Raw genomic sequence first — 14567 nt, 5'->3', positions numbered from 1 at the left:
GGGGTTTGGGATAGCTAATGAGGCTTCTGAAGTACAGCTTTTGAGATAAAAATCTCTGGAAGAAACAACACCCCTGGTTTGGACTCGGCTGGACTGAACACAAGAAAAGTGAGTCTAAAACCCTGTTTTATTGCTTAAGGAAAAAAAAAAAAAAATCACAGCTTGTTCTCCCCATCCCATCCTACTCCCTAGCACACATTTGTTTATCTGGCTGTCCCTTACCATACCCCGAGGACTAGATTATGTTGATTTTATCAATTCTTCCTAATTACATCTAAGAAAAAATGGAAACATAATGGTGACTGGAACTGCAGTAGCATGAGGGTGTGGTTTCCCTTAAGGAGAAGGCAAACCAATAAATTGGTTTTGCCTAAGGGCTGAAATTCCACTCACACCTCCTTCTTCCTCTGCTATTCACTTCCATCCCTTACCTGGCCATATGGCTTTGGCACTTCTCTGACTGCAAGGAAATAATAATATCCCTCACCAGAACTGGAGAGAAACAATCAAGCAGTAAACCCCAAATTTATTGCAATGGTAAGAATTCTGCTTGCTTGTTCAGTAAGCTCAACTGGCTTATCAAGCTCTCTGAAAACAAGAGCATCGGTACAAGGAAGAGGGAGGAATAATGTCTGCCCCTCTTAGTGCTGAAATGCTGTAAATCAGGTCAGCTGTAACATGAAACTTTAGTTGCAAAACTCACTAGACTGATAAGGAATCAAATTGTTCCAGAGAGAGACAGAGAGGAAGATAATCCCAAAGGTCACAAACTTCAGGCTCTCCCCTCCAAGCATACCTTATCCTGTATCACACATCTAGCTTACTTTTCCCAGGAAACCATTATTTTTCCTAACTCCTATGTCTCCAAAGGATATGGATCAGCACTCTCAAAAAACATGGAGCAAATGCTACCTCTCAGCCCTAGAAAGAATGCAGAAAGAGGAGACTATGGAAAGAGTAACAAGAGCCATGTAAACAATGGACAATGCAGGGAGGAAGAGGTGAGAGATGGATGTATTTTGAAGGCAAGAAAAAAATGGGAAATGAATTTATTAGCACTAACATGCAGTTAAGAAGTGTAAGCTTTTTCTTTTAAGACCATCAATTTGATTCTAACCAAGCATCCATGTTGCTTTTATAAGTGAGAAAAACAACCTCTTTTGACTTGCATTCACTGAAGAGAAGAAACCCAGTCCTGATCATTGGAAGGTAAGGAACAAGCACTCTCCAGGTCAGTCATTAGACCAGCTCTATCCATCAGGAAATACAACACAGTCCTGCAGAGGGAACTCTTTTAAAGGACTTTGGTCTGCAATCCTTTTTGAGCATTTTCAGAATCATGAAGAACAGAGGGAGATCTGTACCTCCTGGTGCCAGTATTATTTTGACTGAGGGGACAGAGTGGGGGAGTGTCTGGGTAATGTTTGGGGCTTGCTCTTTTCTATAGGTCAAAACACTTTGATCTGTTGCTTTGGGCTTTTTTCTCCCTCCCATATACATCCAATGGAAATTATAATCCTTGGTTCCAGGGAAGAACCATGTGATAAGAGAACTGCACTCTGGTTTTTCAGATATTCTGTTGGCATTGAAACTCAGGTATTTGTGTGTGTACATAAAGTTATATCTAGACATGCCTTCATTTCTGTATTATTCATTTTGAAAAATTTTGAAGTGGATTATTAAGTTAATTAGTATGTCCAAAGATTATTGTAAATGCTACCTAAGATGCACATTCCATTAAATCCTCAGTAAATCAACTCCTAGCACAGTGGGAAGAAAGTTCTCGTATTTCAGGATTTTCTTGTTTCAATCTTTCAAGTGTCAACCCCTGCCCACTCCTATGGATACCCAAAGCTGTGTTTCAAGACATTCATATTTTGTAGCCATTGCTGCCATGTCTATCAGCAATAAAATCCTCAACATTCTTATACTCCAACACTCTGAAAAACTGTTAGATATAGCACATACCATCAGTAAAATACACCATTGAAGAAATCCCTAATTCTTGCAAATACTATTAAGTATCAACTGGATTTTGCATGTTTGGAAAACAAAAAAATAATTCTTAAAACATAGGGAGAAATGCAATTTACCTACCTTTCTGGTAGAAGAATTTTCGATAATAATATGCACCAAGGTCTACATGTTCAACGATGTATCTTTTCACTCTGTCTAGATGTAAAATCAGATTCTCCTTGGGAACTTCCAGAACTGCAACTCCAGCATTTGTGCAATGAGAACTCAGAGTGGACTCAAATGAGGCACTTTCACACCCACTGAAGGAACCTGAATTAGATTTGGAAAGGCTGATCTTCCTTTCCCCTTCCCCGCCAATCTCATTACGAAAATAAGGACAACTCATCACTAGTTCATTGCTTTTATCATCCCCCTGGTCCATATTAAGACTTCCTTTTGAATTCAGGTCTTCAGTGCTGCCCATTGGAGAATTGAAACTTGCAGAATGGGACAAGGGTCCGGAGACAAGTGATGCTACAGCAGCAGCAGATGCACCTGTCGTTGTATTCCTTCTTTTAATAACATTATGCCTGTTGATTGCTGCTTCATTTAAATCAAATAAAATACTCTGTACATCATAATGAGCAAAACACTTAGGACAAGTCCAAGGCTTAATGCTATCTTCTGACCTGTTATCTTCAAGATCTGAAGACTTCCCAAGTTCCCCTTCACCTTTGGCATTACGCAGCTTACGAAAAATAGATGAATCTCCTGTCTCTGATTTTGAGCGCCTCTTGAGTGGCTTCTCCCTTTCCTTAAAGAGTCTCAGGTTTTCCCTTTGAGTAATAGGTCCATCTATCACATCTAGAGAGAATCCTGAACCCTTGCTTCCACTGGCAATCAGAAGCTCACCGAGTTTAGTTGAGCCTGGGCTTCTCTGATCAGATTTTTCGTCTTTATAGCCCTTCAATAAGTCAAAAAAACTTTCCCCTGAAGTTCCCTGCTTATCTATGGAAGATGTGCTGCCATACTCTCTGTGCAGAGATGGTCCAGATTTAAATGTGGGTGAAATACATTCATCAAAACTATCCACATCAAGCTCACTTATGGTGATGTCGCTGTTGCTGCGCTGTCGTATTCTGCGAAGGGCTTTCCTTGGGGAACTGGGGTAGCCATCGGGTGTAAGAAACCTGGAGTCTAGATTCTCAGATTGTCTGGTCTTGTTTTTAAGTGTGCTCTGGATGCTCTTTAACATGACAGAATCACTAGCATTCAGGTTAACAGAACTTCCCTGACTCCCAGGACTGCTTTTAGAAGACATGCTGTCAAGGCAACTTGACGTGTCAATATCCTGACTAGATCTGCTTGTCTCCTTGATGTTCTCCTTCCTTGGGGGCCAATCGGCAATCCTTGCCCTGACCCCCATTTTAGGGACTCCAGGGGTAGAGGTAACATGATGGGAACTCTCATTGCGAGGAGGTCCAACTGGCGCCATGACTGCAGATCCTAAGCTGCCATTCTGTGACCGAAAGCGCCTCATGTAGAAGTCATCCGAGTGGACTTTTGAGGTGCCATCTGTTCCGACTGATACCCCAGTGGCAACAGCCCTTTCAGTCTGGGACCGCTTCAAGCTGGTCATGGTCTTTCAGTATGCTCAACCTCAGTAAGTTCCAAAAAAACCCACAGTCATTTCTGCTTTTTAAATGCACAGTTCTCTTCTGGAGAATAGTCTCCAAAATATACAATGGTTGCATGAGATCTTAATCATGGACATTTAAGGACACAGTTAAATGCAGAATGTCCAGAAAATTCAGATATTCAGTAGGTTTTGATAAACAATAATTTCCTTTAACTTCTGCATTTTAAGAAGCAGCCATGCTCCAATACATTCAAATAGTTTTAACATCACTCATGCTCCAAAATGTCAGAGGTATAATTGAATCGCTTATGCTTCTTTTAAGCCTAGAACAGAAAAAAAAAGAGAGAAAATCATTAATTCCTTAATACAGAACTTTTTTGGTAACTGATACTATCAAAGTAATTTTTAAACATAATTAATATTTTTAACAAACATGTTGTAAATCACATTGATCACCATCACAGAAATGCAGCACTGTGTTACATGGTGGCGATGAGTTTTCTAGGTATTGTAGGGTTGCCTTCTGAAAAAATAATACTGGGTTCTGCTTCCAACAAATACAAATTTTTCCTTCAGAATTGATTAGTGGTACTTCTTAGTTGGGTTAGTGAACAGTGTTACAAAGCACAAGTAGGGAGCTTCTCAGCTAAGGATACATACAGCATACATTTCCCAGAGAAATTATATAAGAGCCAGATCAGAACTCCAATTTCTAAAACCACTTTAAAGAATTTACTATTTACAAGTCCTACATCCTTGGTTGCCATTAGGTATTAACACTAGCTATTCAAGTTTCCCATTAATGTAAATATCTGAGATGTTAACTGAAAAAAAAAAAAAAGGAAGCTAATTAGCAAAAAGCGTATAAAATTGTAAGAGAAAACGGCTGTCAAGAACATTTATTTTGTGCTTTGCACAGCCTTATCCCTTATTTGCACATCAGCTGCATAGTCCAGAAAGCATGTATTACCTCTGAACAGCGTTTATAACATATAAAAAGGTTAAAGCTAAATAGAAACACATACTTTTAAGTAACTTGATATGACAAGTTTCATTTATTTCCCTGGCTAATAAAATTTTGTCTACCACAGCTCCTATATTATTCCAGCTTCAAAAAGTCATAGAAATTAAATGCTTTCCCATACCTCATCAGTACAGAAGTGATTACAAAGCCTTTAGTACACTGCGCTTTGAGGAGCTAAAAAACCATAATCCGCAAATACATCCTTGCTGGTAGAAGACAAAAGCATGGGATTGTCAAGATAAAATCTTGCATTGCTGGGTACATCCTTTAACACAAAGAAGTTAATAATTTTCAAAGGCTGAACCAATCACACAAAAGGTGTCCTTTAAATATTTGCCAAATGTGTGCAGAGATGCTGCTGAACCAGCACTGCATTGACAATACAGTATTGTCTAAAATCAAGGCCTTCTGATGCTTCCAGGAAAACCAGCACTTTCTGAAGTCTCAGAACTACAGTACTTTGCACCACACTAATTAAATACCAAGCCAGGGCACTTTCCGCCTCCAAAGGCAGCATGTTTAAATTTCACTTGCCATATAAAGCACCTCTTTAAAATAGCTGCTCTTAATATAAAACTCAACACATAAGGAATACTTAAAATGCAAGCTGACTGCATCACACGTAACAAGAACAGTGCGAGTCACCCAGGGTACAACTGTATTTGCACAGGTATTTATATAAATGCAGCTCTTCTCCTTGGAATGCTGCTACAGTCTTGGAATCATGGAATGTTTTGAGTTAGAACAGACCTTAAAGATCATCCAGTTCCAGCACCCCTGCCACAGGCAGGGATGCCGCCCATTAGATCAGGTCTTAAACACCCCCAGGGATGGGCCATCCACAACTCCTCTGGGCAGTCTGTTCCAGTGCCTCACCACACTCACAGGAAAGAACTTGTTACCATTTAATCTAAAACTTGCAATTTTTGAGTTTAAAACTGTTGCCCTTTTGCTACCACTATTTCCTCAGGTAAAAAGTCTCCATCTTTTTCAAAGCCCTCTTTAAATACTGGAAGGCTGCAATAAGGTCTCCTCACAGCCTTCCCTTCTCCAGGCTGAACAATCCCAACTCTCTCAATCTGTCTTCTTAGAAGAGTTGCTCAAGCCCTCTTGTCTTCATGGCCTTTCTCTAGATCTGCTCTAACAGTTTCACATGCTTCTTGTCGTGAAGAATCCAGACCCAGATGCACTACTCCAGATCTAACAAGGGGTCTAACAAGGACAGAATACAGGCGAGACTAACATCCCTCGCCCTGCTGCGTTTGATGCAGCCCAGGATATGGCTGGATTTCTGCACTTGCAGCATTGTTGACGCCTGTACAGCTTTTGTCCACCAGCATCCCTAAGTCCTTCTCCACAGGGCTGCTCTCAAAAAGTTCATGTCTCAGTCTGTACTAATGTCTAGGATTGCTCTGACCCAGGTGCAGCACCCTGCACTTGGACCCATTGAACCTGATTAGGCTCCCACAGACCCGCTCCTTCAGCTTGTCAGTGTCTTCATATACGGCATTCCTTCCTTCTGTTGTGCCAGCTGCAGCACTCAGCTCTGTGTTGTCAATGATACTGCTGAAATAACAGGGTTTTTCTAATTAGAGTAACTTTAGAAAGGCAGTTTACCCATGCTGCTGTTTGAAAACTACTGAATATTCAGCCATAACTTTTTACAATTTTCAAACACTGCAGCCTAAGAACTAATCAGACTGGTGAAACAACTTTGTGCACCATCAGATCAAGGAAGGGAAAATGCAAACACTGTATGCCATGATATAACCTAATCTTCTGCCCATATTTTTCAATGTATGCCTATCAAAGTGTCTACTTTGCAAGGTGCCTATCAAAGAGTGTTTAAGCACTATTAACCTCTATGAAATGGCAACACTACACAGTACTTCCTAAAGATCTACACAGGCTCGCTTTTATAGGCAGGACAGAAGGAAAATAGAATGAAAACTGATAAGGATTTAGGGCAGGAGAATGCCAGGCTAAAAGGGATTGTAAAGGAAAAGTCAAGCTGAGGGTTGAACATAAAACATGTAGGAGTACAAGCCTCCACTAGCACAAGCTGCTCTTCACAGCCTGCAGTGAAAGTCAAGATTTGTCCCTCTCTGTTCCCCTTCTATCGACAGTAAGACAAGTATACACCTCCTCCCCCCCAAATGCTGTCCTACTGAAACAGATCACCTAGTAGTACAGGTTTCTCATTAACTTCAGGGCATAAGTTCATGCAGCAGCTCTAAAAAATCCCAAACTTGGTGTTGACCATATAAGCATCCAAACACCACCAGTTCTCCCTACCTCCCCAAATTATATGTTTTCCCATAAAAATTTTCAGGACAACAATCTTACATAAGGATCTAGATATACAAACGTATCTCTAATCATATGAAAAAATATAACTTAAGTGGTCAATGTATTCTTGACCTGTTGTATACACGGTTTTGTCATTAGTTATGTGACCTCACAGTGTATTTTCCAAAGGAAATTCTCTGTTCCTGACTCAGCTTTATGCATGTCTCACTCTGGGGACCAGCTGTTTCATATTCTGCAGGTTTTTGCAGCTGTCCTCCTTCATCTGCTGTAGCAGCTGGAATACAGGCCGTAAATGATTATGGTAATAGTTAATATCATACTCTGAAGAAATGAACTCCACCACTGACTGTGTCTATATGAATTAAATCACTATTAAGTCAAATGTTTTTGAGAGTACAACCACCTGTCTGTGTTTATTTCTCTAGGCCTTCCCAGCCTGGTGTCTAATTTGAAACCTAACAGTCTGGTGTAAAAGGTTTGATTAGTTTCAATCAAAATAAAGTGAAAACTTTACATTTGATAACATCAAAAATTCCTAAAGCACAGGTTCTGGGTACACTGGTTATCAGCTTTAATGAAAATATACAACAACAGCAATCTGTACTTTAACCTTTTCTAGTATTCATTATTTGCAAAACATGACAGCATCAGAGACAGAGCGAATCCCACTTGATTTAAAAGACCAGTAACAGGTGTTATTTTGAACGGGAAAACCTGCCAGAACTTAAATATTAAGCAGCAAAATTGCTAACACAGAAGATGCAATATATTAACATTAGTTGCAATTACAAGATCAGCAGTATGGTACCTACTTCTAATGCCAAGAGCAGCATTTGTGAAGAGTAACAAATCCTACTTTGTTACCATTTCAATATAGAAAAAAACACAAGGTAGAGCTATGAATATCTATGTGAATAGAATATGGTGAGGCCAAACCAGCATAACCATGCAAATGCACTTTTCCAATTTCCAATTACTGAGGAGGCCAACAAAATAATCAGATAAACAGCTATATATAAAACGCTGTAAATGAAAACCACATGTAAAAACTACTGAAAGTGTACTGAAAACTTACTACTGATTATATCAACTGAAAACCTGAATAGAGAGTTAAGAGAATAAGCATAAAAAACAATTATCTGCTTATCAGATTCCATACAATAATTAGTAAAGCAATCAAAGTATCTGTTCAAAATAGGTCTCAGATACTTAGGACAAATTTTATTTTTTTAGTTTGTACCAGTACCAGATGACTAAGTATCTAATCTCAACTCAAAATGAGCACAAACCTATCTTCATTCTTTTGCTTCCTATTTATACCTTTTTAAATCACTTTGCTGTCTCCTCCAAAGCCAAAGTTTTAGGTGCAGGACAAAGAACAACTCTTATGAAACTTAAAAGGATCCTGTTGATGAACTGCAAGATGGTTTTGCAGACTCCATCGTTCTTAAAAGGCAGGGAAGTCAAGGATCTTGATTTCTTGTTTGTCATGCCTGAAGTCACACAGCCAGAAAAATGAAGACATACCAGTTGAGATTTCATCTAGAGACCTTTGCAATACAAAGCAGCAAATACAAGTAGTTGATCAAGAAGAAATATCTCAAATCAGTTCAGGATAGTAAAAAAAAGCCTCAATTACTGCACAGTAATCAGTTTCTATCTTGGATCCAGTTAGACAAAGAAGATAATGCAACAACTACTTATTAAGGTGAAAGGAGGAAAGGAGCTCATGCCTGACACATCAATTCAGATACCTTCTATTACAATTTTTCCTAGCGTTAGTTATGTGGAATCATGCTCTTTTTCCCTGCAAAGTAGTGACTTTACCCACAACTGAGTCTCACTTGACAAGATTCAGCAATTACTCTTATCTGCTGAGAACATGATGAGACTCCAGATTCTGGAATCACGGGTGCTAATGATCCTAATAGTCTGATGTTGACAGAGATAGATTTGGGGGCACCAAATTATTCATGACTCATAACGTTCCAAAGGAAGACTTCATATTTCACCATCAGCCCTCATTATAAAGTGGCATTTTAAAATTAAAAATTTGGAAATGAGTGGATCAGTTTTCAACTTACAGGAAAGTCTCGCCTTTGCCAAGCCTCCATACCACGGACTTCCTCCACTCCAAACAGCAAAACATAGTGGAGAGTGGTAAATGCCACATATTGCTTGGGATACTTTAAAATCACCAAAACTGTAGGATAAGGAGACCAGAATAACATTTTATAGCAGGCAATTGTTAAAAACTTAACTGATATCTTCTCTGTTCCATGGAGTTTACTTAAACACAGTCAACTTAGGAAATGCAGTGCAACAACACACACATTACTGGCAGCAATCCTTGCTAACTTTTACTAGGAAAAGAAATGCCATCAGTATAAGCTCCTGAAAACTAGAAGCTCCTTTAAAACTAGAAAAATAAATGAGAACAAGAAAAAATATTTTATATAAAAAAGCTTACCTATTTGTGTCACAAATTCTTACCTGAATTGTAACAGATCAAACCCCAGGAGGGAATATTAATTTATCAGCCAATTAAGTTATTATATGTACAAAATAATGTCTAATTGCACAAAATTAATTCCTCAGAGGAGAAAAATTCAATTTAGCCTTTTGAAATACTTTATCTGGTTACCTATTATTAACTTTATCCTTTTCTTCCCAGGATTACTTCCATCATTGTAATTGCAGGAAAGCTAAAAGGTTCATCTTTCTGAGGAAATTTTTACAAACTGAAAATCTATTTGAAGAATAGTGTTTGGTATTTTACTAACTTACTGGTTTTATTTTTTTTTTCAAACTTAGTAGAATTGCTGGCTTTGTGTTACCTGAGTTTGTGATAATTGCCAGCTCTGCAGAGACAGATTCCCTCAACCTCCCTTTCTTTTCCCTTCCACCAATTTATGTGTCTACAAAATTTGTCAGTGATTCACACGTCAGCAAGTCTGTGTTTCTGCCTTTTTCTCTGAATGTTTCCTTGCACCATAACCATAAAAAAAAAAAAAATCTTTGCTCTGAGGACACTGGGTGCCATCTGTTGCCACACACACAATGATCACCTGCACTGATCTACTAGGATTTAGCACTGCTTTATTCTTATCTTCATTCTGTGCTAAAGTAGCTGATGCAAATACACATGAACCCAGGCAAGGTTACATTGATTCTAGGGTGTAACAGTAATTACTGTGAGTCACTAGCACCAGCTTCTGCACTCTTGCAGTATATGCCTCTCTACAAAGCCAAGCTCGCTCTGCTTTCACAGTGGAACACGCAGAGGATGCGCTGCTGAGTTGAGCACATCCACTGTGGCACTCAGCAGAATTTGCTCCCCCCAGGTTTCGAGCCCTGGTAACCACGGTGGTAAACCATCAGCTGGCTCAGAGCACAGTGAACCAGCTGGCCTCCCTGTGCACAAGACCATGAACTCACATTCAATAATCATAATCTCCTGCAGTCAGTGGTAAATGCTCGTGACATAACAGGATGCTAAATGAAGCATAATAAAAACTATCAAACTGAGACAGATATCAAACTGAGACAGCAACACAGGGGACAGTAATCTCCCACCTGTGCACTTCAGCACATTTTGCTCTGTTATGATTTCCTACTCATTATTCACCAAGCAAACACAACAGTATCTCAAAGGCAGAACTGCACCCTCTGTTTTCACATCCATTTCATACGCATTAATCAAGACATGGATATCACAATTCTCAAGGGTACAAGTAACTGTTGCTGAAACAAATACTTAAAACCTCCTTTTAACTGAGACAGAAAGGAAGAGTGAGAAAAGGACTGCACATGGTCATTCCAACTTCAACACTCATGTTCCGTTTTGGTACCAGCGTCAGTCATCTAGTTAACTAAGTGCAGAATCCTATTCCTGGCAGGTAATTTACAGGATCTAAAATAGAGATTACAAGTCTTACTGTATGCTATATTGTATACTATTCCTGGAAAAAAAATTGTTTGTAACAATTTACTTTTGAAAGGAGTGCTTGCTTTCTAGGAAATGAGTCTACATCAGTGGTAACACAAGCAGAAATTATTCCAGCTCACAGATACCATCTCTAAAGAAAGCAACTTTTTACCAACTACTAAACAGTTTGATTTTTAACCCTCCCTTTTCTTAAAGAGATGCTTCTTCCCTATTTGTCAGTTTGTAGTTGTCGCTATATTGCATCCCTGGGTAATGGTTCCAGAAACAGACTGCCCTTCCTGGTGTGTGGACTCTCATAAAAAGTTGCTTTACTGACAAGTGGGCAAGTTAATCAATGACTAATATCTGATACTGTGACAATCTGACCTATGAAGAGTCCCAAACCAAAACAACAAAAAAAAAAAAAAAAAAAAAATCCAGACCAAGAAACAACCTCCCCCAAAACAGGCTGATACTTCCTGGCCTAGTACAGTTCAGTGTAAGAGCTAAAAATTCCAGTACGTGCCACGGAAGCCCTTTCCCAAGGTTTGCATCCTTGCTCACACTTGCATAGCACAAAGGACTTGTACGGGCCTTTCTCCTCCAGAGTGGTCACCATTTGTTTCCAGCATAGTTTTGGTACCAGTACAGAGACAGAATTTAGCCTGTGGTCTCTGAGTTGCTTCCACTGGCTCCATTTGCTGGCCATACTTGGCAAACGAGTACACAGACATCACCATGTCTCATGACATGCCACAAACATCAGAGCTGAGTGAGACCTCAGTTTGGAAGAGGGGTAAAGAGGGTAGTTAACCTACTACCTCTCCAAACTTCCAGGAGCTTCTAAGTAGTCTGCAGTGCAACTCAAAACTAATTTAATTTTTCTTGTAACAGGTGTTGGACTGCATCACTGATTTGATAAAAGGATTATTAAAAATATATAAGCCCATAATTTTGCTAGCACTTGAGATCTTTTTCTCAAGACTATTAATATTTCTTTACTCTATCACTGCAGTTGCTTCTCCCTAAATTATTGACTGGTAAAAGAATTGCAAGGAGCTGTTCTGGTGCCTTCATGAAAGTCATCCAGCTCTCAAACCTCCACAGAGCACTATTTCTCCACAGGTTGGCTGATAATTAAGTCATGTGTTTAAAGGAAAAACAAAAGCAGCTTTTCAGGAGCAAAAGTTAAAATTTACCCAAAATTAACAGGCTTTGTTTCCACAACCCTGACATTAATCATCTAGAAAGCCTTCCACATTCACACACGTTCCTGAAGATGCTCTGGCAACTATTGCTCGTGCTTTAAAGGTACTGCTGCAGTGCTGGACAGGAGAATTACGAGCAGAGGGTGTCACCAGACATCCACATCAGAGGTGTTCATCAATTTCTGCCCCACCACCACCTTTGCTGATGCCCCAGGCCCCTTCAGCAGCCGGTCACACAGTCTCCTGTCACTCTAAGCCCAGCTGCTGGTGTTGACAATCACCCTGCACAGTCCTTCCTTCTCAACCCTGGGAGACCCTCTGCCATGCAGCTTTTTTGGCCCTGGCCCCCAGTGGGACAGAATAAACTCCATCAGTTTGGAATTTCAGACCTCAATTTGCTCCCTCAATAAAAGCCATTCAAAAGACAGCTGAGCATCTCATCAAACAAAATATCATTTCTTCAAGCTTCCAAATAACTAATAGGAGTTAAATGAGTTTGCCTCCTTATCAGCTCATTTGAAAATACCAAGTAGGTCATTACTTGAATCTGTTACAGTTCCTGTATATTTAAAAAAAAATAAATTCAAAAAGGCAACTGGAAGTTCCACAGATAAAAATCAAACACTATGTTTGCAAAGTGAAAAACAAGTTTAAGCTACTACTGAAATATAACATTTATAAGTACACACCCAAGAAAGGGTTACCCCCCCTCCAATAACCTATTTTAAAAGTCAGTCAAACTACCTAAATGGTATTCTTTTATGACAAAGACTTTAACACAAAGTTAAAATATTTTCCCCTAAAATACATAATTTGCTTTTGTGTGTATATACGACATATATTTTTGTGTATACACATCTACATATATTTACACATAAGATGTTAATGTTACATTTCTAAAGCTTCTCTAGAAGAAGTACTTAAATATAACTTAAGCAAGCATGGTAATTAACCCTCATGTCAAAGACTTCCCACAATTACTAGCGTTTTACACTAGTAAATGTGCTTAATGAACTGCATTCACTACTGCTATATGAAGAAAACAAAATTAAAGCTAAACCTATCAAACACTGATTGTATGTTTCTATAGGAAATTTCGACTCTAATAACCTGGAATATGCCCTGCAGCATTAATCTTTTAGGTATTCAGATTATTCAAACCTTAGGCAAATAAAGACAGCACAAAATAATTATACTGAAAATTACAGAGATTCTTTTTACAGTTCACATGTTTGAACAGATAAGAAAGCATGTAATTCTCAAACAGTCCTTGCAAGAAGAGCAGCAGTTTCCATTTCAAGTGAGTGCCACATCCAGTCAAGTATGCAACATCAAGAAAGGAAGTCAATTAGAAACCTTAGAGACAGTAATTTGTAGCAAAAACTTGAACAATTTCTTTTTTAAATCCTATGATTGTGAACAACTGCAATATGCAAATTGAAATGCACTCAGTGGAACCCTCCACAGCCTTTCACTAAAAATCCTTTTGGGAAAAAAATTAAAAACTCAGTAATATTATTTTCATCAATATGCCAATTTAGCTTTTTCAAACTGCAAGTTTTGTATTACTATACTGATCATCTCTGGTATATCAGTGTAAAGAACATGATCTAAGAGTGCAGATAAACAAAAAGTAAAAATAAATAAACTCCCCCTACAAAAAGTAGGTTAAAACAAAAGGTTTAAAGAAAAAAGTTAACTGTTTATTTAGATACTGATCTTGGAAGACAAAACCTTCGTAAGCAACAGATTTTATACAAAAGCAAGAATAATTTTCAGCAACTCTTCATGTTTGTATATTTTTCCATTCTTTTCATTTTGCTCTTAGACCATCAGCTTCATACTTTGCCTGCAATCATTTCACTCACAAACGTGCAATCCCATTTACAAGCCAAACTCTGCTATCCTTTCAGTGGAACACTGAAATAGGCTTCAAAATCAGTTATGTATCAATTTCCTAAAGGATTCTAAAATCACTGCCACTAGCAACCACCTAGATCACTGTTAGAGTGATATTAATGGATTACTGCATGCTGCATTTCTCCCATATACTCCACCCAAAAGTGAGAAACTGAATACTGGGTAAATCTTCTTTTTGGAACCACATTTTGTGTTTTCTGAAGCCTACTTTATCCATACAAGCAAACAAAAATGACAACCAGATGAAATAACATTTTTCTTCAGACAATTAAACTGTTCACATAGAAGGCATGGCAACAGATTCAGCAAGTCACATATTTTTAGAGCAGTGCTTATGGCAACCCCTCCCAGTGCTCCAATGTAACAGATCCTCCTAAACTAAAAAGGCTGTGGTCTTTGTCCAAGGAAGATGTTTATTTACTAGTTTGGTTTCATTCAGAGTTAAAGATGGGGTCATCCCACAGACCGAAAAAGAAAACCATCTTAAATTACTATTTGACACACATGCTGTGTAAATCTAACCTTATGAGGAACCATAAATCCACCAGAATTAAAAAATAAAAAAGCTTTCAGGCTTCTCTA

The 14567-nt window shown here is 38.6% G+C and overlaps 1 protein-coding gene across 4 annotated transcripts in view; it reads right to left on the bottom strand.

Annotated features, from left to right (window-relative positions):
* The window catches only part of SIPA1L1 (signal induced proliferation associated 1 like 1), a 199182-nt gene that overhangs the window by 64910 nt on the left and 119705 nt on the right, over positions 1-14567 (bottom strand). For all 4 annotated transcript variants that reach the window (XM_041459962.1, XM_041459961.1, XM_041459964.1 and 1 more), the window contains one exon: positions 2098-3918. In XM_041459962.1, coding sequence (XP_041315896.1) covers positions 2098-3595 — 1498 coding nt within the window. In that variant the 5' untranslated portion in view covers positions 3596-3918. The remainder of the gene's footprint in view (positions 1-2097; positions 3919-14567) is intronic.

The sequence above is a fragment of the Pyrgilauda ruficollis genome, unplaced genomic scaffold (assembly GCF_017590135.1).
Source record: "Pyrgilauda ruficollis isolate IOZ18807 unplaced genomic scaffold, ASM1759013v1 scaffold14, whole genome shotgun sequence".
Taxonomy (NCBI): Eukaryota; Metazoa; Chordata; class Aves; order Passeriformes; family Passeridae; genus Pyrgilauda; species Pyrgilauda ruficollis.
Note: the sequence above shows the minus strand (reverse complement) of the source record. Positions and strands in the feature narration are given on the sequence as shown.